Source organism: Lithobates pipiens, unplaced genomic scaffold (genome assembly GCF_037356315.1).
Source record: "Lithobates pipiens isolate NorthernLeopardFrog02 unplaced genomic scaffold, aLitPip1_a1.2 Scaffold_19, whole genome shotgun sequence".
NCBI lineage: Eukaryota > Metazoa > Chordata > Amphibia > Anura > Ranidae > Lithobates > Lithobates pipiens.
Window position 1 is genome coordinate 147,442,646 of NW_027507764.1, and position 26,549 is coordinate 147,469,194.

Genomic DNA, 26,549 nt, shown 5'->3' on the forward strand with positions numbered 1-26,549 from the left:
CATCCCCTCTTCTTCAAAGCTCTAATGCCCAAGGCTGGCACGCCCTCTGTTCATCTCTTGAATGCAGAAGTATTTGTTTTTTTCTTTATATTGAATATTAATGTCGCTCTTTTTTGACAGTAATATGGGCCTAGCATTTGTCTGCTTGGTCCGAGCACTGTCACAGGGGAGGGGATCACATGTTCTACTATACCTGGAAAAAGTATATATATTTTTCCACTTAGTTCCTTGTTAACTATTGATATTAACTACAGATATATAAAGTTATAGAGAGTGCATTTCTGTCATTGGATTGTAACAGAGAAATTGTAAGCTATAGCCACTATACAACTGGTCTACATGGAAGGACAGCATGCAAGGGCCCTTAAGCAACTTGGTAACCAGTCGCGGGCTACAGTGAGCGGAGAGGGCGGATGACAGGTCACGGCTACTCTGTAGGCCCTCCGATCCGATCCACCCAGATGGAAGGGGGCAAACTACCTTCTATTTTTTTATCAGATTTTTAGGAACGGATTGGAGGCAGGCGGCTTTAAACGGACAAAAGTCTGTTTACATCTGCCGCTCTGTAGAGGTGAATTGAGGGTCCGATTGGCCCCGTTCATCGCAAATTCCAATGAGCAAAAAATTATTCTGGTTGGCCGCATGTCCAGTAAAATCACCTTTATTTCTGCAAGTCCATAAAGCATATCCAAAAACACAAACTGAGGGGAACAGCATCACCAGCTACCAGTGTTGGTCATCTTACTTTAAAAAAGTAATTAGTTAAGTTACAAATTACTTCTCCCAAAAAGTAATTGCGTTAGTAACTCAATTACTACATTGGAAAAGTAATTAGTTACTCAGCAAAGTAACTGTGACTTTTTTTTTTATATTCTATAATGCAATTTACATTCTATAACATCTTTAAAATCAAAGATGTTTATATAAACTGATTGAAGAATAAAAACACTATATACAGTATTTTAGAACATTTGGTATTTATTTGAACCCAAATGTTGAGGGGGTGGCAGCAGTGGTACTTGAGGGGGTGGCAGCAGTGGTACTTGAGGGGGTGGCAGTGGTGGGGGTGTACTTGGAGGGGATGTCAGCGGTGGTACTTGGGGGGGGGGGTGGCAGCAGTGGTACTTTGGGGCATGACAGCGGTGGTGTACTGGGGGGTGGTAGGCAGCGTGGTACTTGGGGGGTGGCAGCGGTGGTGGTGGTGCCATCCCCCCCCCACCACCACCACCTCTGCCTCTTACTGATCCCATCCCCCACCACCACTGATCTCATCCCTACCCTATCCCCCCATCACCTCTTTTGTAGAAGTGATGGTGTGTGGGTAGGGATGGGATCAGTAAGAAGCAGAGGTGATGGAGAACTTGGTATGGATCGATTGCACTGCAATTCGAATCGTCAGACAGTCACTTACTTGAATGCCTCTAGGGATGCCTTTCCTCGTGGGGAGAGACCTTCCCCTTCACTCGATTGGTGTCAGCTGGTCAGCTGACTTCATTTTTCAGTGTTCGCCCCGCCTCCCTACATTCTCTCTCTGGATAGGCAGGATGTGACGGTCCAGACAGTCTCTCTGAGTCTCAGCCTCTTCTCAGCTCAGCGGGCGAATGCCCCCCTCCCCGCGGCGGAATGAACGGCCAGGCAGCGTGGCCACGGCGGGGCCTCCTGGGCGGTAGATGTAATTGAGGTAACTCTGCCCAAATAATGGGAACTGAGTTACCATGAGGGGAAGAGTAATCGGTTAGATTACTCGTTACCCTCTAAAGTAACTCCGTTACGTAACCGTCTATTTTAACTCGGTTATTTACATCACTTCCAGCTACATACATACACATTTGAGAAATCACCCATGAATTTATTTTTTGAAAACATGAATAGTGTTTTTTTGTTTTGTTTTGTTTTGTTTTTTATCAAAAAGCTCTATAAAATTATTTAAAAATATCGCTTGAAATAACAGATTTTGCATATGACTGCAAGGCAACATTTTTAGCAGCTACTTCCCCAGTGGTCCTAATGGTTAACTATTTTAGCTTATTCATCATGTTTTCCTTATAGAAACATTTACCATCTTGATGTGTCCTGTTGATCATTGTCATCGGGACTAAGGCAAACTCTAGATTAATCAATTCTCTTTCCTTCCACCAGGGGTGGGGGAAAAAAAACGATTGATTCCCGAATGCTTCCTGCAGCGCTATTGTATTCTAAAAATAAAGGAAAAAACCGCGCTCGACAACGGTGGGAAGTAAGAGAGGATAGTAATAACAGTAGTTACGGCTAAATACTAATTATATCATTAGGTTGCTGCCACCCACAAAAGAAAGAAACTCCAAAAGGTGTTTCCTCCAAGAAATAGAATAATATGATAACCAGGGTAATTGGTGCTACCTATAAGTAAAACTCCTTATATGTATGTATATCAATATATAATTCCGAATATATCATGTATTCATCTAGAAGAATATATATATAATAGAAGGAGGCATAACCCCAAAGGACTATCAATCTGCGACTTAAGACTTACAAACTACCCAGAAGTCCCAAAAAACAACAAAGTTCCTACTAGAGATTAGTTCCTGGGACCAACAAATAATTCCAATAAGCAAAAGAAAAGGAAAAAACGAAAATCAAACAACAAACTAGAAACCAAAAGAATTTTTTGTGTCTGTATCGCTAAGAGACAGTATTCCCTAAAATCGCATTAATGCCAAAGTATGGTTTGAGTAGGCAAATTCCCAGTAAGAGGCGTATGTAAATGTGCTAGTGAACTTATTATCCCAAATATGCAAACTGTAAGTGTAAAACGCTAATATAGATACATATGAAAGAATTTTTTGCCTAAAGTCGCATTATCGCCAAGATGTGCAAAGAAACAAGTAGAAGGTGTATGTAAATGTGCTTAATGAGATTAAAAATCAAAATGCAAAAATTCAAATTATACAACCTATACACGCAATGTGCTAATATAAGCATATATATATGAAAAAACAAAAATATTAATAATATATAGAAATTATGTCAAAAATATATATCAAAAAAGTGCAGGTGAAAAAAACAAAGGACAAAAAAATGTGTACAAAAAAGAAAAAAGGATGTATATATAAAAAATATATATATATAAAAAAGCAAAGGGTCTCTTAAATAAACAAAATAACAAAAAATACTAAAATAGTGTCCAAATTTCCAAAAAATCTCTTCAACAGTGCAATTACAGAAAGTTGTGACTAAAGTGCTTCTCGTGCAATCTCCAACGTGACTTCTGTGTTCCCCCACAAGGTCCCCCACTCACCAGAAGAATACACCCCTGCAGGGGTAATTCGCCTTGGAAACAAAGTCTACCAGTAACCAGCTCTTCATTCGCATCCAGAGAGAGTTTTTTCAGTCCCTGCTGATGTCCAGCTCCTCAATCGCAACCAAGGGGGAGATTTCCTCATAGGAAAAAAATTGTAGTCTCCATAGTGTGATTTGTATAAAAAATCAATTTATTGCCACAAAAATATAAACAAATAAAAACATAAAAAATAATAATAAAACGGAAAAAACAATTCTCATATGTTGAGACAAGATGTGGGACCACAGTCCATTAAAAAAACCTTTCAGCCTCCATATATAAATGATAACGTTTCAGGAAAAAAAGAAAAAAATCCTAGAACAGGGCTGAAAGAAAGGTAATAACCATACGCTAATGGCACTTTATCCCAGATAACACAAAGGACTAGACACCAAAAAATAATAATAATGGTAATGTCCCAGGATATAACCTGTTTGTCTGGAGTCACTCCAGTGTTTGTAAGTCCCCCAGGGATAGAGCCCTTCTAGCGCGGAAAAAATATAATAATCCGAACGTGGAAGCCGCCCGGTGGACACGCAGCTACGGCTTGCACTCCAACTGCGCTCCAACGAACGGAACTGACGTAATAGGCGTAACTCCGTCGAACGCGTTTCGTCATTGACGTCTTCAGCGGCGGTGAAGACGTCAATGACGAAACGCGTTCGACGGAGTTACGCCTATTACGTCAGTTCCGTTCGTTGGAGCGCAGTTGGAGTGCAAGCCGTAGCTGCGTGTCCACCGGGCGGCTTCCACGTTCGGATTATTATATTTTTTCCGCGCTAGAAGGGCTCTATCCCTGGGGGACTTACAAACACTGGAGTGACTCCAGACAAACAGGTTATATCCTGGGACATTACCATTATTATTATTTTTTGGTGTCTAGTCCTTTGTGTTATCTGGGATAAAGTGCCATTAGCGTATGGTTATTACCTTTCTTTCAGCCCTGTTCTAGGATTTTTTTCTTTTTTTCCTGAAACGTTATCATTTATATATGGAGGCTGAAAGGTTTTTTTAATGGGCTATTGTATTCTGTCAGTGGGAGGGCATGAAGAGCCTTCCCGGCCAGCAGAATGCAATGATAGTGCTTACTGCTAGCAGCCATAGCTGCTGGCAGTAATCTCATGCAGAAAGATCCGACAGGCTGGTTATACCGGCGATTGATGGGTCAATCAGCCTGCCCATACGTGGATTGGAATTTGGGGGCCCCTGATGAGCCGGCTAGATTTATCACTAGAACTGAATTGAAGGGAAATATTTCAATGGGGGGCATGTGTTCTGGTGACAGTTGTGTAAGGGGGGATATCCCTTAATTTGGAGATATTTCTTCTTGCTTCCTGTTGTGTCTGCAGAAGAGGAAGTAAAAATGATTCTCATACAGAAGGCAAAAAATATGTTTGGAATTTTACCATTACCTACTGTACTCAAAATGAAAAAAAGTTTTGGCTTTGGAGTAACCTTTGAAGGAGAAGTCCAGCCTGGGCTTATTCGGCTGTGCTTCTCCTATGGGCCACAGGAGTGCAATTCGTATTGCACTCCTGTGAGCCGTTTTCAGCAGAGAGTGGTCTGAAGTTTGCTCTCTGCTGATGTCACCAAGATCAGTCCAGGCTCCGCGTCATCCCGACTTCGGAAGTCTGGATCTGCCAGGGGCCTGAACTGATGGCAGTCTCAGCCTCACACTTCTATTTTAACCACTTCAGTGCTGGGGACTTTCACCCACTTCCTGCACAGGCCAATTTTCAGCTTTCAGCGCTGTCACACTTTGAATGACAATTACGCAGCCATGCAACACTGTACCCAAATTAAATTTTTATCATTATTTTGAGACAGAGAGAGCTTTCTTTTGGCGGTATTTAATCATCACTGTTTTTTTTTTTTTTTTTTTTTTTGCTAGTTTATGTTAGAAAATTTTGTAAATAAGTAATTTTTCTCCTTCGCTGATGTGAGCTGATGAGGCTGCACTGATGAGCATTGATTAGATGTCACTGAAGGGCACTACTGATAAGGGGGCACTAATGTGCAGCACTGATGGGCAGTGATAGGTTACCCTTATGGGCACTGATTGGTGACACTGAGCAGGCGCTGATGAGCACTGATAGGTGTCACTGTTGGGCACTGACTGGCATCACTGTTGGGCCTGCACTGATCAGGGCACTGATAATCGGTCCCTTGCTTATCTGTACAGGTCTCCCCTGAAAGGAAATGCCACTGATCGGCTCTCCTCTCCTCACACTTTCAGTGTGAGGATGGGTTAAGCTCAAAACCGGCATTTTCTTGTTTACATGTGGTCAGCTGTGATTGGGCACGGCTGATCACATGGGTAAAGAGCCACATCATTGGCCCCCGAGGGCGCACAAGTGCAGCAAGAATGACGTCGTCCCAGAACAAGAGAGCACGCCTGCCAACATTTGCTTATACGGCTTTCGGGAGGTGGGTAATAAATAATTATGAGCAAAATCTATTTTTATTGTGCAAGGACAGTTATTCTGTTTACTAAAATTAGTCAGTTGTATTCCTTAAATATGGTAAGGCATTGGCATTCCCCAAGTTTAGCTTTTGCAAGAAATACATTAGTCAGCTGCTGTTTTATGAAATGAAGATTTTATTTCATGTGTCTGTTAATTAAGAAACTGAGGGAGTATCCACTACTGTCTTGGGAAATTAGGAGAAACAGTGAACCAGAATAGTAAGAAACAGCAGAAGGCCCAGATGCCAAGATAGAAGTACATGAAATTCATGCTTTGAGAAACAGGCACCTTTTAAATCCTTGGTAAAATACCAGTGTCATCTGCAATAGAGAAAAGACAACTCCAGGATAAACTCATAGGCAATGTTTTTAAGGAAATTGTCAAATAAAAAGAAAATGTTCAATTGGGAAAGGGAAAGATAATAATGGGTGGCTGGAAGGAAGCTTCAAGTTTGGTTGGTGCCTTGTATTTTGTATTCTTAAACGGTTAGCCCATCCATAATTTAGCCTCTGGTCAAAGGGAAAATCTGGCAAACTGCTTCACTTGGAATCTCACATTATTCCAGCTATTAGTTCTTCTGTTAGGATTCTTGCATAGCATAGGATTCCATGTTTAACACGTAGAACCCATTTCCTGCCTGTCTGTATTTCAAGAGATGAGTTGTAGTCAGCCCTTGTTGGGCTGGTATGATGGGACTTGTAGTTTCGCAACAGCTGAAGAGCATCCAGTTTGAGGCCCCTGCTCTATGGGGTTGATTTACTAAAACAGAATACGCATTAAACTTACAGTATAAGCTATAGTAAATTCTCTAGACAACATATTATAGACAAAGTAGTAAACCATGCAGACAGGATTGTATTCTTGATGCCTACAGCAGGAAACATAACTATATGGAATAAATGTGTGGAGCCTGAAATGAAAAACGTATTGGTGTTGATTTACTAAAACTGCAGAGTGCAAAACCTGGTACAGCTCTGCATAGATACCAATTAGCTTCCTTTTTTTTTTTTTTTTTTTGTAAAGACTTAATTGAACAAGCTGAAGTTAAATGCTGATTGTCTACCATGGACGGTTGCACCAGATTTTGCACTCTGCCGTTTTAGTAAATCAACCCCTGTATGTTTTTCAATTCAGGCTTCATACTTTTATTCCATACAGTTATGTTTCCTGCTGTAAGCATCAAGAATACAATCCCTGCATGTTTTACTACTTTGTCTATAATATGTTGTTATCCAGAGAATTTAACACAGCTTATACTGTCAGTTTAATGCGTATTCTTCTACTTTTCTACTTATCTGGATGTTGTGGTTTGATGTTTGAAATGAGGCTGGCAAGTGATACGGGTGATTAGAGCTGAAATGAACTTGCCTTTGGGATCCATATTATTATACTGAACAGAGAATAACTGTAGGAACTGTGGCTGATAGATGGAGGATAATAAAGATTACATGTGAATGACACGGCGGAATCACACATCAACTATACTTTATTTACTAAAGAAAACAAGCGCTACCAGTGTCCCCAAATAGCTCCAATATGCTGTTCCATTTAGAAGATTCATAATTGATTAATCAATCTTTTCCGTTTACCTAAAATGTTTACCAGACTAGAAACGAATAACTGTGGAAGTTGTCCCATGTACATCTTTTCAAGGTTGTCTCATAGAGCAAAAATAACTCTGTACCAATTAACTTCAGACATGGCCTTGTTCGTGAACCTGGTGCACCAGATTGTTGGCCATTGCTGAAAAACTGTCCAATTCCTTCAGTTTTTTTTATATATCGATTACTAAAGGCTGCTAGATTTCTGCTGGTTGAGAAACTCATTTTATGCTCTTTGATGAGCAGATTCTTATAATAGTAGAAATGCATGTGACTCAAAAGGTGAAAAAACACTGTGCACTATTTAATTCCTTCTGAAATAATAAGTTCACTTGTAAGAATTGGGTTACAGCAACTTTTAATGTCTATTGGAAAACAATTGACCGCAAAACTCAAAGGCCTTTTTTGCATTCTCAGTGGCTTACGTTCTCAGAGTTTTTTTTTTTTTCTTTTTTTACGAAGATAAAGCAGAGTAATGGTCTTTTGAGATGGCTGCAAGGTTTTGATCACCCGTCCCAATCCTGGGACGGGTGATCTGTCTACCAAAGTTCCCCAGACAAGGGGGGGGGGGGGCTGCATGTGACGGCGCGCAGCCGGGAACACACAGCAATTGAAATTAATGCTGTGATGTTCCCGGCGCTGTAATCAAACAGGTGGCACAGGCTGCAATGGGGGATAATCTCTGGCTGGCAATGGGGGGGGCACTCTCTGGCTGGCAATGGGGGGGACACTCTCTGGCTGGCAATGGGGGGGACACTCTCTGGCTGGCAATGGGGGGGACACTCTCTGGCTGGCAATGGGGGGGACACTCTCTGGCTGGCAATGGGGGGGACACTCTCTGGCTGGCAATGGGGGGGACACTCTTTGGCTGGCAATGGGGGACACACACTCTGGCCTGCAATATGGGGGACACACCCCGGCTGCAATATGGGGGACACGCTGGCTGAAATATGGGGGACACGCTGGCTGCAATATGGGGGACACACGCTGGCTGCAATATGGGGGACACACGCTGGCTGCAATATGGGGGACACGCACTGGCTGCAATATGGGGGACACGCGCTGGCTGCAATATGGGGACACACGCTGACTGCATTATGGGGGACACACGCTGACTGCAATATGGGGGACACACGCTGGCTGCAATATGGGGGAGGGGACACGCGCTGGCTGCAATATGGGGGACACGCGCTGCCTGCAATATGGGGGACACGCGCTGGCTGCAATATGGGGGACACGCGCTGGCTGCAATATGGGGGACACACGCTGGTGCAATATGGGGGACACTCTGGCTGGCTGCATCTGATGGGCACTGGTGAGGCTGCATTGATCTCATGTCCCCAGTCTCTGACAGTCTCCTGTACCATGTCCCCAGTCTCTGACCGTCTTCTATACCATGTCCCCAGTCTCTGACCATCTCCTGTACCATGTCCCCAGTCTCTGATCGTCTCCTGTACCATGTCCCCAGTCTCTGATCGTCTCCTGTACCATGTCCCCAGTCTCTGATTGTCTCCTGTACCATGTCCCCAGTCTCTGATCGTCTCCTGTACCATGTCCCCAGTCTCTGACCGTCTCCTGTACCATGTCCCCAGTCTCTGACCGTCTCCTGTACCATGTCCCCAGTCTCTGACCATCTCCTGTACCATGTTCTGAGTCTCCGACCATCACCTGTACCATGTCCTCTGTCTTCTCTGACCATCTCCTGTACCATGTCCCCAGTCTCTGACCATCTCCTGTATAAAAATATTTTTTTTAAAATATGTTTCGGTATCGGTTTTGGTTTTTGGCCTTGTGTATTTTTCATTTTCAGTATCGGTTTCGGCACCAAAAAACCCATTCGGTGCATCCCTAGTATATATGGACCAGGCACATTAATCTCCCTGCCAGAACAGTGAAAGTACATAAGCACTGCTCTTATGTCAGAGCTGGTAGTAGGGAAATGTTTCCCATCTCCCTGCTGCCAAACAGAATGATAATGCTTATGCACACTAGGTGATCAGGATGTGCCCAGGGCACTCCGTGCGCACACACCTATGCTATCTATCTATCTATCTACATTATACAGTATGTTGTGAAAAGTATTGGGACACCTGCCTTTAGATGCACATGAACATTAATAGCATCCCAGTCTTAGTCCGAAGGGATCAATATCGAGTTGGCCCAACCTTTGCAGCTATAACAACTTCAACTCTTCTCGGAAGGCTGCCCACAAGGTTTAGAAGTGTGTCTATGGGAATGTTTAAACCCTAAGGACTAAGACTGGGATGCCAATAAAGTTCATGTGTGTGTAAAGGCAGACTTCCCAATACTTTTGGCAAATATATCTTTTTATGTTTTTATCATAAGGGAATATTTTTTTAGAAAACACTATACGCCCTCTGAAACCAATACGTTGTTTTTTTTTGTTTTTTTTCTGAGAATTTTGGAACTGAACACTTATTACATATATTTGAAATTTACCGTTGCTGTAGACAACGGCAAATGCACAAATATTCACATGTCATTGTTTTGATCATTTATTGTTGCTCGCACTTTTTTGCACTTTATTAGCATGTTTTATTTACATTCTCATTAGTAATTATTTGAAAATATATTAACTTAATTTTATCTCTTGAATATTGATTTTACATGCATTTACAAATCTTTTTAACCTTTAGCTAGAGGTTTATTCATTTTTATTGTAATTATTTACAAATAGCTCTATGCAATATTTGTGGTTTACTCTACCAAAGAAGGCACACAACATTAAAAACATGAGAGAGGTCCCCACTACCAATGACAAGAAATATATTTTTGACTGAAGTTCTGCTTAAAATATAGGGGTTTATACAGGATGAATAGTACAATTCTAACTTGTATTGTTATTTTAAAGTGTGTCTGAGCTTCATTATAGGAGTTAACCTAGAGTATGCAGTTGTATTGTCAGAAAAAGAAAATCATTTTTTGATGCCTTTTTTTGTAGAATAGGAGATCAGACCAAGGCAACACTGAAAACAAACAAGATTTAGGTAATCTAATCCAACTCTAACACCATTTTCTGCATTCTGCGTGACTTTCTTCCCTCCATAGACTGCAGTGTCTTTTTAGTAGCCACACCATTTCCTGCCCTGTAATTTTGTTACAGTACACCATTGCTTGCAACATGGACAGCTTGTGTGCCCACTGAATGAAGGTCACGAAACAAGCTTCAAAATGTAAAATGGGCATAACATTAAACAATATTACTGGTCTGCTGTAAGCAGGGCTGGACCCACCCATTTTAATCGCCTAGCTTGTATGAATATCAGTCTTTTTAAGCTTACCCAAGGAGGTGTTAACGAGGGGTTCCCATCATTGACACAACATGTTATGGAGCACAGAGATTTTACAACTTGTTGTATAGCCAATCGTATAAGAGCAACTTGACTTGCTGCTGATTTGACAATGAGCCACAGATATGACCTTCCCCAGGCTGGCTCATAGAGAATAATAGAAGGCTCTCAGTAGAGCCCACCCATGTGGCAGCCAAAATCAAAAACACTGCATGGGCTGCACAGTCCATCACTAGGAAAACTGAACATATCCCAGATTTCTGTTATTGAAAGTTCCCTATAGATATTTTTGCACCCGTAGTTAAATGTTTTGTAAATCCTTCCTGACAATTATAGAAGCCTTATAGTACAAAGTAGGCACACTAAAGGTGCATCCAGACATCTGTCAAATAACTTTTTGTTTCATCATTTGAACATCTCTCGCTAAATGAAAAACTGGTGGTCCAGAGAAATTCAACCCAGATGATTGAGAGAAGACTAACCCCTTGTACACACGGTCAGACATTCCGACCACAAAATCCGTCTTATTTTTTCTGACGGATTTTGTCCGAAACTGGTGTTTCATACTCACGGTCGGACAAAGTTGTCGGAAAATCTGATTGTTTAGAACGTGATGACGTTCGTTCATTACAACAGGACTACGTTCAGCCTAGTAGCCAATAGCTTTGCTCTCGTACTTTGATCTGAGCACGCATGGCACTTTGTCTGATAGTAATTCTCTACAAACGATCGGATCATGTTGTCGCAAAATTTTATATCCAGCTCTCAAACATTGTTGGTCGGATATTCCGATGGAAAAAGTCAGATGCAGCCCATACTCAGTTGGATTATCCGACAACACGGTCCGATCTGACATTTTCAATCGGAATTTCCAACTGTGTGTACAAAGGCTTAGAGATGTGATACCCTAACCATCTACATCGACTTAGGGCTCAGGCACAGCACCCAGGGCCATTCATCCATTCCTGTAGGTGTGTAACCATTCAGATGTGAGATTATAGGTGTACAGCCATGGCGTACGTCAGCCTGGTATTGATGTATACAGGCTACTGCCTTCGGCTGTACACCAACATCTCTGACTCGCGGGTGCTGAGACGCACTGAATTCTTCTCAAATCTCACATACAGTTTTAGGCTAAACACTAGACACTAAAAATCTTAAGCCCTTTTTACGTTCCTAAATCTGAGGTCACATGGCATGCTGGGTCACAAGTCATCTTCTATGCAAATCAACTTGATGATGGCACGAAGTGGTGAAAAGGTTGGTGTGGGCATAGACTGCATCGCTGGATTCATGGGTTGTTACTTCTGGAAGTGGTGCCAGTGAGGGACACAGACAGAAGACTGGGCAAGTATAAAAAAAAAAAAAAAAAAAAAAAAAAGGCTTCATAAGGTATTAATTATTTTAATAATTGATCAATGGGTGGGAGGAGGGGATGAGAGGAGGAAGACCTTTGAACTGAGATGGAATTTACCATGCTATTGCAATGTCTCAAGACATTTTAAATACTTTTAAATTTGCAGCATTCGCTAAAATTATACCTGGTGGTCATGCAGAACGGTTGTAGAGGATAACCAGCACCAAGAATCCACAGGGCTAAAAAGAACATAAAAACAAATATTTTATTAAAACAAATGGCAAACTTAATGTTGTTTAGTTAGGGTTTACATTTACTTTGATGGCACTGATTTTCATATTTGCAGACCATGCTATTTAAATGCTGTAGTAGGACTTATGTCTTTTTTTTATTAATAATTACATATATTATTATAAGCCAGAAAAATGGGTGCATTCCTAATGTAATAGAAAAGTAATGTTTCTAGACCTGAAGTTGAAAAGATTAAAGTTGTTTTTCAACTAGCATCTGCACTACATTTAGAGATCTTGTCTAAACACGTGCCACATATTACATGCAGGCTGCATATCTGATCTGGCAACAATTGCTGACACAAAACATGGAAAAGGAAGTGAGAAGGCCAACCACTGAATACTCTGGGCAGCCCATTAAAATATTTGTCTGCTAAATACAAGCATGCTGTTACAGATTGGATGACAAAAGCATTACAGACCGTAAAGGATACAAACACTTGTATAAGTGTTGATTAATACAAGTTTAATTAATAATTCACAAAAGTACTAGTATATTCTGAAATGAACAATATTCTTGTGTATTGCAAATAAGACTTGTTTTGTTATGTATTTATTTTATTTGACTGTGTTGTAGTTTCCTGCAACCAATTCTATTCCGTGTTGTAGTTCCCTGCAACCAATTCTATTATAGTATAGTTTTGGGTCATATATGCAAGAGTGTTATCTCTTTTTCAGATGAAGTTCAATGCTCAGAATACTGAGACTCATGAGTGCATACAAAACCTTACAAAGCCCATTCGGTGTCAACAACACTTGCAAGCAAAGTCTTCTTTCTCGTTCAAAAGTTTTTATTTTATGTTAAAATAAATTACATGTACAGAATATAAGACAAATTATTTGATACCAGAAATAAAAAGACATATTGAAGTACGGATGATGTAAAGCAAAGAAGAATTTCAATATATTCTCGTGGGAATGACAATAAATGGCCCTATATATTTTAGAATTTGAACACATTCTTATAGCTGAGTTTTAAACATTTTAATCCCAAGAAAATATAAATATGTCTAAAAGAAAATATATGATTTTAAAGTTTTGACCATAACTTCTAAAGTATGTTTATAGTAAGTATTATATAGTAAGGGAGGAACATAAAAGGTATATAGGAGGGGAAGGGGAGGAAATAAGTCTCTGGAGGAGGTTTTATATATCGGCTAATGTTGTAATTCTATAAAAAATCTTAATCACCATAACAATAAAACTCGGTTATCAATATTATCTGACGTATAATATTTAATCCAGGGTTTCCATATGATATCAAACTTTGTCATCTGGTTTTTATCTATAGCGTCCATTTTAGCATGGATGAAAGATTGATTCATTCTACGTTTGGTTTCTGCAATATTCACCACGTCTGTTTTCCACGCATTAGCTATAGTCTGCTTTGCAGCTATCAGGAGTGTAAAGCCCCGTACACACGAGAGGACTTATGTCCGACAGACTTCCAAAGGACTTCCGCCGGAGTTCTGCCGGAGTTCCGACGGAGTTCCAACGGAGTTCTGACAGACTTTTCGGCCGAACGGACTTGGCCACACACGATCACACTAAACTCCGACGGATTCGAACGTGATGACGTACGACCCGACTCGAATAAGGAAGTTCATAGCCAGTAGCCAATAGCTGCCCTAGCGTCGGTTTTAGTCCGTCGGAGTAGCATACACACGAGCGGATTTTTCGAAGGGGACCGGGTCCGGCGGAGTTCCGTCGGGAAAATTTGAAGCATGTTCCATATTCTAAAGTCCTTCGGACTTTGGTGAGTCAAAAGTCCGTTGCAGCCCACACACGATCGTATAGTCTGACGGACTCAGTCCTTCGGACTTTGGACGTTGAAAAGTCTGCTCGTGTGTACGCGGCATAAGAACTAATTTGAATTGTTTCTGATTCAGAAAGGCTGGTTTTAAATTAAGGAGAGCTATAATTGGGTCTGGAAAAATTGGACGATCAAAATATTTTGTAATTATCAGCAAGATCTTTTTCCAAAATGATTGTACAATTGGGCAATGCCACCAGGTATGTATATAGGTACCTTTTTCTGGACAGCCACGAAAGCAGAGGCCAGTGTTGTCTGTTGAGAATTTAACGAATTCTCGCAGAAACCAAATACCAGCGTGTGAGAACTTTATATGATGATTCAGACGCCAATATATTTATAGAGGAAGATTTTGTGAAAGACCATATGTTGGACCAAGACCTAGAATCGATCGTACAATCCAAATCTTTTTCCCACTTGGCCACATATTTAGGTATAACAGTATTAGAATTAGATATCAATTGTGTATACAATGATGTATTACGACCTTTAGCATGTGGTTCCTTGAGACAAAATCTTTCAAATTGAGAAATATTATGTAAGTTTACATTTAAATTGAGAAGAGGAGTATAAAAATTTTTGATTTGGAGATATCTGAATATTTCTGATTGTGGAAGTTTATATAATTTACATAGATCTGTAAAAGATTTTATTGATGTAGTTGAAGTTAAATTATATAGACAAGTGATACCAGCCTTAGACCAAGCTTTAAAGGTTTTGGGATATTTCCAGGCTGGGTAAAAAGTCGGATTCTTGTGAAAAGATAATAGCGGATTTTGTGGAGATTGCAGACCATGTGAATTTCTATACCTACCCCATATAGATAGCGAGTGCTTAGAAATGGGGTTATTTATAGACTTACGATCCGCAGGTTGTAACCATAATATATTGTTTATAGGAAGAGGATCACAGTCTACAGCTTCAATGAGGACCCATAAAGGAATCTCTGTAGAAGAGTGATATTTTGTTAATTGAGATAATTGAGCTGCCTTATAATATATGTTAAAGTCTGGAAATCCCAAACCACCCAAAGCTTTGGGGAGAACAAGTGTTTTTTTGTGAAGTCTGGGTTTTATTTTGCCCCAAGTAAATTTCATTACTTTTTGTTGAATCAGCCTAAGAAAATATGCAGGAATATGAATCGGGAGAGTTCTGAATAAATATAAAAATTTCGAAAGAACGGACATTTTTATGATATTGATTTTCCCAAACCATGATATAAGGATAGTCTTCTTTAAAAAAAGTTCTCTTGCTTGCAACTGTACTTTTTATTCCAGTAAATAATTCCCTGAATTCCCATTCCCTGTTCATTTGCTTGGCTTTCTGCTTTGTCCATATGTATGCATATGCTTGAAGCCATATTGCAGATTTTTTTTTAATTTTTTTTTTTACAGTAAGAGTTTAATCGTTGGTGAAATATATTCAGTCACTTACAGATGTAAATGGATGCAAAGCCTGCAGCTTTTCTTATTAGAACACTGAGGTGAACAGATGGTAATATTGAAGGCAGAACCCTCTCCTTCCCATGTTGCAGCCAGTGTTGTAGAGTGATGGCAAGGTCTGAACAGGACAGCTCAGAAACTCTGACCACAAGAGCTTCTGAGTTTTAACTATTTAAAATAACTGTATTTATATTACAGAAAAATCAGCATAAGCAAAGGAACCATTAAATATTAGTCCTCCTGACACTTTTTATGTAATGTAAAATAGACAATCCAAGAGAAGAGCTGGAGCCCACGTAATGGCATGTTGGGTGGGCGGGTCGTATTAAGGGTTTCCGGTTTAAAAAAAAAAAAAATTTAAATTCTTTTTTTTGGTTCTACATTTGTTTGTCATTATAACTTATAATACTTTTTTTCCCCTTTGGAAAATGTGATAAATACAATCTAGTTTTTCGTTTTTCTGTTTCAAAATCTTTTCTTCAATCTGCTTTCCTCTTAATACCTTGAATCTTCTCTATTTCCTAATGAAGTTCAGATTAGATAAGAGGATGACTTCTTGAAAAAAAGAGGGAGAAAAGCTACAGGGATTACAGAAATGACACATGAAAAATGACCATTTTCTCATATAAATTGTAACTTTTTACAGCCATGGAATTCCACGAGAATCTCAACTCCATCGGGGCTAAAGAAGGTTTGAAAGAAAGGAAAATGTTTAAGGCTGTGGAGAGCTTTACATGGAACATTACTATACTAAAGGTAAGATATCAGCTTGTAAATCTGCCACATCATTCTTGTTTGAATCACAACTGTATTCCCTGCACATTTCATCCCAGACTAACCATATGGTCCTGAGCTGTGTTCATCTTTGGATGGATTACTACTCTGTTCCATTCCTTCTGGCCTACTTCATTCTTGTAATCAAAAAGAGTTCTGGCAAACACTTAAAATTAAATGTAAATGCTTCCCACTGCTGCGCAGAGAATATAAAATATTATGTTATTAAAAATAATTTATTAGCTCTTTTTGTGCTGCTGGTTGACTTCTATTTCTGTGTGTTAGTTATGGCAGTAAAATTACCTTAACACATTTTAAAGCCAACATGTTTATATTAGAAACAGAAGCAAACTAACAGTCCTGTGTGCTAGTATTTAGGCATTTCTTGGTGGGTTTGCACAATTTGCCCCCCATGTGGCCCATGGAGACCCCTGACGTGGCCCATGACCTCCAAACAAATATATATATAAAACCAGTATTCATGTTCAACAATTGTCCTCTCAATATATAGTGTGAAAAGTCCAATGATTAATCCTATTAATTTCCACATGAATCACACAATGAATGTATGAATTCATGTGTGTACAGTATATGCTGTCCATAAGGGATAACCACCATACAAATAATGGATAGGCATGCTTGTAAAGATTTGTAAACACACCCTTGTGCACCAATGGCTGTGCCTTCACCTCCACTGGACCACACAACTAAGAGGTCTAATATCACTTTAAAAAGCCAAGCTCAGTAGATCTCTTCCTGCAGTTACCAGTACATACAGATATAGTATCACTTTTGGAAATTGAGTTCCATAGATCTCCTTCTGCAAATATCTCCCTCCTTTCTAGGACTCAGGCATACTCATAGGAATGCAGGAAATATTATATACAGTATTGCATACCACTATGTTTATTGTAAAAAAAAAAAAGTTTAAAAAACGATCCACTCACATTAAACAAATAGATCCAGGCTTATATCTATATATACAGTAAGTCTCAGTCCATGGTCGTTACAGGCTAGGGAGATTGCAGAACGGTTGGAGGTCGGGCTGGTGACCTTATTCCTTCTCTACTGATTGGAGCTCCATCAAGAGTTCATGTAGCAAACATGCTCCGTTTATTTTGTGAAATATGTTTCTTACAAGGGCTAATTGGGGGAGTAAAGTTTCCCCATTACTCCCAAGAACATTTCACTCCTAAAACTTTGGCTTTGCTGAGGCCAGGGCCGATGGCACCATACGGTGGCATAGGCAGCCACCTTAAGGCTCCAGGACAGGGGGGCAAAAAAATCCTGCCACCTTGCTGACACAGTGACCTCGCTGCTATCACACACCCCGTCATACCAAGCAGATTGTGGACTGCAGGGTGACAAGCCAGAGGATGCGAATGTGGGTATAATGATAAACAAGAGCCATAGAAGCAGGAGGCAGAGTCTGTGCGTGCAACTTGTGGAGGATTGTCTTCTCCCTGAGACACCATGACCGACTCGGACAGTGTGGAGAGTGGCTCTACCTCTCTAAATCCAGCCACTGGCAGCCTGTTGTAGTGACAAAGTGAGAGCGGGGAAAGCCAGCTTGCATGGGAGTCGGACTGTATCCACTGTGCTCCTAGCACCTCCCTCACTCCGCTGCTTGTACAATCTGACACTCCGTCTGCCATTTGTGGCTGCCCAATGCTGCCCACACTCCAGCCACCTGCATACAACGCACTGTGCTGTGAGAGGTGTTCTGTGGGTGGCAGTTTTGAAACTACAGCTGCTAGCTGCTAGCTGCCACAGTCCTGGAGGATATCAGCCTGCAGGGATACAGGTCTCAGGGATATGCTTTGCACAGAGTGCAGGTTTCAAAGGTGTAGAGTGCAGTTGCCAACCTCTTTGGGCATCTGGCTTCCGGTTCACAATTGGGTCACGATGGCCAGGCAGGTATGACATCATTCCCGTGCATGTGCAGGAGTTCGGTCAGATTCATTATTGTCGAATTTGTACAGTTTGCTGCACGTGCATGGCTCATTGCACAAGGACAGACCGGCATGTAAGTAGTTTTAATGCAGAAGAGACAAAGCGTGTCTCTTCTGCATTAAAAATCTTGCCTGTCTGACAATTTTAATTAGTTGGCATAAAAGTTCCACTTTAACCGCTTGCCGACCAGGCCATAGCTGAAAGACGGCTAAAGCGTGGTCGGATCATTCTGGGAGGGCGTACTATAACGTCATCCCAGAATCACGTCCCCAGTAATATCCTTGACCGTCAGGTCTCCCAGACCCGGGGTGTCAGGGATTGGGGTAAAGGGCCAATGACAGCGGCCCTTTACCACCTGATCACTCCATCTATCTGTTTACAAGTGATCATTTGTAAACAGACCGGAGCATGTCCAGTTCGGCTTCTTATGCAGATTGGTACAGTGTGTGAGGAGAGGAGGGAGCCGGTGCAGCAACACTGTGTGCTGGATCTGATGTGCCCACAGAGTGTCCACATTCATACTCCCTGGCTCATCTATCCTCATTCATGCTCCATTCCTGGCTCATCCATCCTCATTTATGCTACATCCCTGGCTCATCCATCCATCCCTGGCTCATCCATCCACATTCATGCTCATCCATGCTCCATCCCTGACTCATTCATCCACATTCATGCTCATCCATGCTCCATCCCTGACTCATCCATCCACATTCATGCTCATCCATGCTCCATCCCTGACTCATCCATGCCACATCAGTGATCATCTGTGCCACATCCATGCCACATCAGCAATCATCTGTGCCACTTAATTCCATATCCGTGATCATCCGAGCCACATCCATGCCATATCAGTGATCATCCGTGCCACATCCATGCCATATCAGTGATCATTCGTGCCACATCCATGCCACATAGTTACATAGTTAGTCAGGTTGAAAAAAGACACAAGTCCATCCAGTTCAACCACAAAAAAAAAAAAAAATATTATATTATCATACAATCCCATATACCCAATTCTATACCCACAGTTGATCCAGAGGAAGGCAAAAAACCCCAGCAGAGCATGATCCAATTTGCTAAAGCAGGGAAAAAAATTCCTGATCCCCCAAGAGGCAATCGGATTTTCCCCGGATCAACTTTACCTATAAATGTTAGTACCCTGTTATATTATGTACACTTAGGAAATAATCCAGGCCCTTCTTAAAGCAATCCACTGAGCACATGACCATCTGACCACATCCATGCCACATCAGTGATCATCTATGCCACATCAGTGGTCATCAATGCCACATCGTGATCATCCGTACTACATCCATGCCATATCAGTGATCACCCGTGCCACATCCTTGCAACATCGGTGATCATCCGTGCCACATCGGTGATCATCCGTGCCACATCGGTGATCATCCGTGCCACATCGGTGATCATCCTTGCCACATCGGTGATCATCAGTGCCACATCAGTGATCATTAGTGCCACATCTGTGCTCATCCATGCCACATTAATTCCATGTAAGTGCTCATCCTTGCAACATCCATGCCATGTCAGTGCTCATCCATGCCACATTTATGCCACATCAGTTCTCATTTATGCCACATCCATGCCACATCAGTTCTCATCAGTGTTCATCCATGCCACATTCATGCCACATCTGTGCTCATCAGTGCCACATCAGTGATCATTAGTGCCACATCTGTGCTCATCCATGCCACATTAATTCCATGTAAGTGCTCATCCTTGCAACATCCATGCCATGTCAGTGCTCATCCGTGCCACATTTATGCCACATCAGTTCTCATTTATGCCACATCCATGCCACATCAGTTCTCATCATTGCTCATCCATGCCACATTAGTTCTCATTAGTGCCTCACAAAAGTGTAATAGGTAGTCAAATTAGATTGGTAATGTATGTCCCTAGAACATCTGATAGTGCTCCCTGCATGTTGGGCCTCCATGGCCAGGCTGTGAGTTGCCATAAAGATAAAGGAAGGCCCATAAACGTGGTGTATCTGGATTTTGCAAAAGCATTTGACACAGTTCCCCATAGACGTTTACTGTACAAAATAAGGTCTGTAGGCATGGATCATAGGGTGAGTACATGGATTGAAACCTGGCTACTAGGGCGAGTTCAGAGGGTAGTGATAAATGGGGAGTACTCGGAATGGTCAGGGGTGGGTAGTGGGGTCCCCCAGGGTTCTGTGCTGGGACCAATCCTGTTTAATGTGTTCATAAATGACCTGGAGGATGGGGTAAACAGTTCAATCTCTGTATTTGTGGACAATACTAAGCTAAGCAGGGCAATAACTTCTCCACAGGATGTGGAAAACTTGCAAAAAGCTCTGAACAAATGAATGGGGTGGGCAACTACATGGCAAATGAGGTTCAATGTAGAAAAATGTAAAATGATGCATTTGGGTGGCAAAAATATGAATGCAATCTATACACTGGGGGAGAACCTCTGGGGGAATCTAGGATGGAAAATGACCTGGGGGTCCTAGTAGATGATAGGCTCAGCAATGGCATGCAATGCCAAGCTGCTGCTAACAAAGCAAACAGAATATTGGCATGCATTAAAAAGGGGATTAATTCTATAGATAAAACAATAATTCTCCCACTCTACAAGACTCTGGTCTGGCCACACTTAGGCCGCGTACACACGGGCGGACTGTTCGCCCAACTTTGTCCGCTGAACAGTGTTTGGGCGGACAGTCCGCTCGTGTGTGGGCTTTCAGCGGACAGTTTCAGCGGACAGTTGGACGGACAAGGTTTTTCGGAATTTTCGAAAAACTGTCCGCTGAAACCTTGTTTCAGCGAACAGTCCGCTCATGTGTAGGCTTGTTCGTCAAACAAAGTTGCGCACATGCTCAGAAAGGATTTTCACGCCGAAAGCTATAATGCAGTGTATAGGACGTCGTATTTTTCGTCCCGTCGTACGTGCCGTTCACGTCATCGCGCACGGTTTCAGCAAACTGTTCGTTCGTCGTGTGTGGCCATGTCCGTCCATGCTAATTTTGAGCGGACTGTTTGCCGAAACTGTTGGACGGACAAAGTTGGGTGAACAGTCCGCCCGTGTGTACGCGGCCTTAGAGTATGCTGTCCAGTTCTGAGCACCAGTCCTCAGGAAGGATGTCCTGGAAATGGAACGAGTACAAAGAAGGGCAACAAAGCTAATAAAGTGTCTGGAGGATATTAGTTATGAGGAAAGGTTGTAAGCACTGAACTTATTCTCTCTGGAGAAGAGACGCTTGAGAGGGGATGTGATTTCAATATACAAATACCATACTGGTGACCCCACAATAGGGATATAACTTTTTCACAGAAGGGATTTAGTTTAACAAGACTCATGGCCACTACTTAAAATTAGAAGAAAATAGGTTTAACCTTAAACTACGTAGAGGGTTCTTTACTGTAAGAGCGGCACACAGGCGGTGGTCTCAGCGGAGGGGGCATCAATAGTTTCAAGAAGCTATTAGATGTGCACCTGAACGACCGCAACATACAGGGATATACAATGTAATACTGACACATAATAACACACATAGGTTGGACTTGTGTCTTTTTCGACCTCACCTACTATGTAACTATGTGTAAAAGTCTTACACGTGTGGTATCGCCATACTCAGGAGGAGTAGCAGAATAATATTTTGGGGCGTAATTTTTGCTATGTACATGTGTTAGAAATATCTTTTAAATGGACAACTTTGTGTAAAAAAAAAAAAAAAAAAGTGTTTTCATTTTCTTTACACATTTTCCAAAAACTGTGGGAAAAAAAATACATTATGTTCAAAGGACTCATTATGCCTCGTAGAATATACATTGGGGTGTTTAATTTCCAAAATGAGGTAATTTTTTGGGCGTTCCATTGTCCTAGTGCTCCAGGACCTTCAAAAGTATAAGAGGTAGTCTAGAAATTACAGTATATATGTAATTTATGTCCCTAGAACGCCTGATGGTTCTCTCTGCATGTTGGGCCTCTCTGTGTGGCTAGGCTGTGTAAAAGTCTAACAAATGTGCTATCGCCATACTCAGAAGGAGTAGTAGAATGTATTTTGGGTTGGAATTTGTGGTATGCATATGCTGTGTATGAGAAATAACCTGTTAATATGACAATTCTGTGAAGAAAAAATAATAATTAATTTTGCAAAGAATTGTGGGGAAAAAATTACAACTTCAAAAAACTCCCCATGCCTCTTACTAAATATCTTGGAATATCTTGGAATGCCTTGGAATGTCTACTTTCTAAAAAGGTGTCATTTGGGGGGTATTTGTACTTTCCTGGCTTGTTAGGGTCTCAAGAAATGAGATAGGCTACCAGTACATCGGATGTGATCAATTTTCAGTGATTGGCACCATAGCTTGTAGACTCTATAACTTTCACAAAGACCAAATAATAGGCACTTATTTGGGTTATTTTTTACCAAAGATATGTAGCAGTATAAATTTTGGCCAACATTTATGAAGAAAATTTACTAATTTTCAAAGTAAGGACAAACATTTCATATGGGTACAGTGTTGCATGACTGAGTATATATGACTGAGTATATGACAATCTCCTAAAAGTGTAGTTCTACTTTTGCAGTGAAATTTAAGACGTGCTCACCATGTCTGCTATGTGTTCCTATTCACACAAGTAAAGTGGGGGCAGACTGAGATTAGTGCACCGACATACAATGCACCATGCGTGCCCTGAGATCTTTAACCCATTGTTAGGACAAACAGTATGTAAAGTATATATGAACCCTCATATAGTTTAAATTAGAAATGAAAGGCAAAACATTTGTTTATGTAGATTAAAAACATTATTTTTCTTTTATCACACAGTGATCCCATTCCCTCTGTTCTCAGCTGCATAAGGAGTTCAGAGAGATGGGGGAGGAGAAACAGCTATACGCTGATCTCTTCATTGAATGGCTATGGAGGAGGGGGAGGGTGTGTCAGCACAAGTCTGATCATTGGTGAAAAGCAGCCTGAGTTCCCTGCACAGCTAGAAAACTGACCACGAAGTGTTCTCCTGCTTAGTGTGATCAGTTTTTAATAGGAAAGCAGAGTGACTGACAGGAGCACCAAGTATTTCACACAAAGGAAGCCATACAAAGAGAAAAGGACAATTTTTCATACAAATGCATGGTATAGCAGGCACAGATCAGGAATATGAAATGTTGAAACTTTATATCTTACAACTGATAATGATGGTCTGCCAGCACAGTACGGGCATAATTGTGCTTGCAACTCCTGCATTGCTTCTCCCCCAACAACATTTTCAATCCTGTATTGGGAATATTGTGAGACAGTTTTCCTGCCCTTTGACAGCTGCCCCCCTGATTATGCGGCAGTGGATCCTGCACATGCATGCTCCGAGATCTAGCTGCACATGCATGCTCCGAGATCTAGCTGCACATGCGTGCTCCGTGATTTAGCTGCACATGTGTGCTCCGTGATTTAGCTGCACATGCATGCTCCATGATTTAACTGCACATGCATACTCCAAGATCTAGCTGCACATGCATGCTCCGAGATTTAGCCACGCATGTGTGTTCCGAGATCTAGCAGCGACTGCGCACTCCGTGATCTAGCTGCACATGCATGCTCTGAGATATAGCTGCACATACTCCGTGATGTAGCTGCACATGCGTGCTCCGTGATGTAGCTGCACATGCGTGCTCTGTGATGTAGCTGCACATGCATGCTCCGTGGTGTAGCTGCACATGCGTGCTCCGTGGTGTAGCTGCACATGCGTGCTGCGTGATGTAGCTGCACATGCGTGCTCTGTGATCTAGCTGCACATGCGTACTCCGAGATTTAGCTGCACATGCGTGCTCCGAGATTTAGCTGCACATGCGTTCTCCGAGATCTAGCATCATAACATGCACATCCACTGACATTGGTAATACCATGGCAACATCCATTGATACTCACATTATGACACTAAGGTAACAAGTACACAAGTTAAATCAAGAATGATTAAATCTTGCAATAGCTTGGAGTTAATGCCTTCAGCTCTTTGGATTACATGACGTGGATAACCTAGGAGGCTGCAGGCCGTCCAGAATATGCTGAGATCACCTAGACGGGGAAGGAGGAGGTAGGACAGTAGAAGAGTTTAACAAAGGTATTGAGAAAAATTAAAAATATTAGTATTTTTCTAATATTGGGGGGATGCAATGAGCTAAAGTTATTTTTTTAAAAAAGTTGAAAGGCCCTCTTAATTTTGATGTTATAAAGCTGTTTGGTACTACCTAACATTTTCTCAGGTATTCAGTAATAGGTATGCAACATGCATGTGAACCCAGGACAGGTTTAGCAGTTTTCTCCTATAATATACTTGATGTGGGGTCACAGTATCGACCCCACATCAAGTATTTTTATTTTTTTTTAAGCTTGAAAATCCTACGTGCTGCTTGTTTAAGGATCCAGTCTTCCATTTAGCTAAACATGGACATGCTTTCAATATAATTTTTTTGATGTGGTTGAGCAGTGAACTCCATCTGATCCCATTGTAGATTGCTGATAAAGTTCAGCCATTTGAATTAAACCAAATAAAATAGATGGCAAATACAGAACATACTGATCTGTTTGTTGATAATATCTGGTTTTTGGATTAAGGCTTCTTTTTCGACCAGTAATTATTTTTTTTTTCCTTTAAAGTCTTCTAATTTTAGTGAATTGTAGCTCATGCAGGTGAATGTAGACTGTTAATGGTCAGGTTGCCAAGTTCTCCAGGGGGTATATTTTTCACTCTGATTTCTAAGATAAGGCTACAGTTATATAGATTTCGGTATATGATCTTTTCTATCTGGAGGCATTGTAGTCTTGGGCTGAGTTGTAAAGAACATTGTAATATAAGGTTACCAGATTTTCTAAATGAAATCCAGGGACAGCCTACTAACCATACCTGCATTTAACCACACCCCCATTTGTAACCAAGAGGCAAATATTGAAACAATACAAAGAAAAAATGCCTTGGGCACTGTGTGCAAGTCAAGAGTGCATGGTTCAGAGTGCAGGGATCAGGAGTATGTATTGCAGAGTGCATAAATCAAGAGAATGTAACAACTGAGTGCAGATATCAGGAGTGTGTAATGCACAGAGCACAGGGGTCAGGAGTGCATAAGGCGCAAATTGCAGGGTGCAGGCGTGGGAAGTTCAAATCCCACCCTGTAGAGATTCCCATCCCCAAATCCCTCCCATTGTAGAGCTTTCTCTCCCCAAATCCCTCCCTGTACAGATGGTAGGTCCCTCCAAGTTACCCCTAGTACAGATTTCTCCCTCCAAAATCCCATCGCCAGTACAGAGCTCTCTCCCCCAAATTACCCCCAGTAGAGACCAACCCCCCAAATACTTCTCAGTACAGACCTGTCCCCCACCTCAATACAGACTTCTCAAAGTACAGACCTACTGTAAGATATAACAGCAGGGCACAGTGAATTCGTAATTTTCAGTGCCATGCGACAGTGCGCATCCAAGTCATGAAGGAGCTTGGGGGAGCCTTCCTTGACTTTTGCCTTCCGCTTTATATGAGGTTTGAAGATCACAGATAACACTGCAGCGCTGAAGTTGAAAAAAAAAAAAAGTGGGATGATTACCGCATCAGAACTCATGGAACCCCACAAGAACCCCACAAGAACCCCACAAGGGTGACTACGCCTCCGCTCCGCAATACCAGGTGGCCAGGGACAACAACTCCAGGGATACTTGTTTCCTGGCAACAGAAAACTCAATACGGGGACAGTCCACTGAAAATGGGGACAAATTGTAACCATTTTCTAATATACTGTATGTGTAAATCTGAAATGGGGAAGGGAGTATTATACTGTTCCATACATATTTATATATTTTTATTGGAGGCTTCAGCTCTGTGTTAAGTATTTCTTTCTGCTTACCTCCACGTCACTACTGTGTCCTGTAGTGATTGGGAATTGGCAGAAGGAACCATTGCCCGGGGGGGGGGGGGGGGGGGGGTATGGACACACAAGATCTGCACCCCTGTTTCAGATGGCAAAAAACAGAAGATTTCTGTAAAAGAGAATGACATTTTAGGCTCGATTCACACTGCCGTGACTTAGGATAGGACTTGTGAGACCCCAATTCACGTGACATGTGAAATTTTACTCAATACTGTCTTAATTAGCACTACTGAAGTTGTTTTGACTTTAGAAAAGGTTTCTGTACTACTTCAAGGCGACTTCTATCCAACTTGTGCCATAGATTTTAATGAAATT

At 41.4% G+C, this 26,549-nt stretch overlaps 1 protein-coding gene across 1 annotated transcript in view; it reads left to right on the forward strand.

The window, feature by feature from the left end:
- PLCL2 (phospholipase C like 2) overlaps window positions 1-26,549 on the forward strand; it is a 279,279-nt gene that overhangs the window by 242,192 nt on the left and 10,538 nt on the right. The window contains exon 6 of the mRNA XM_077491381.1: window positions 16,248-16,357. Coding sequence (XP_077347507.1) covers window positions 16,248-16,357 — 110 coding nt within the window. The remainder of the gene's footprint in view (window positions 1-16,247; window positions 16,358-26,549) is intronic.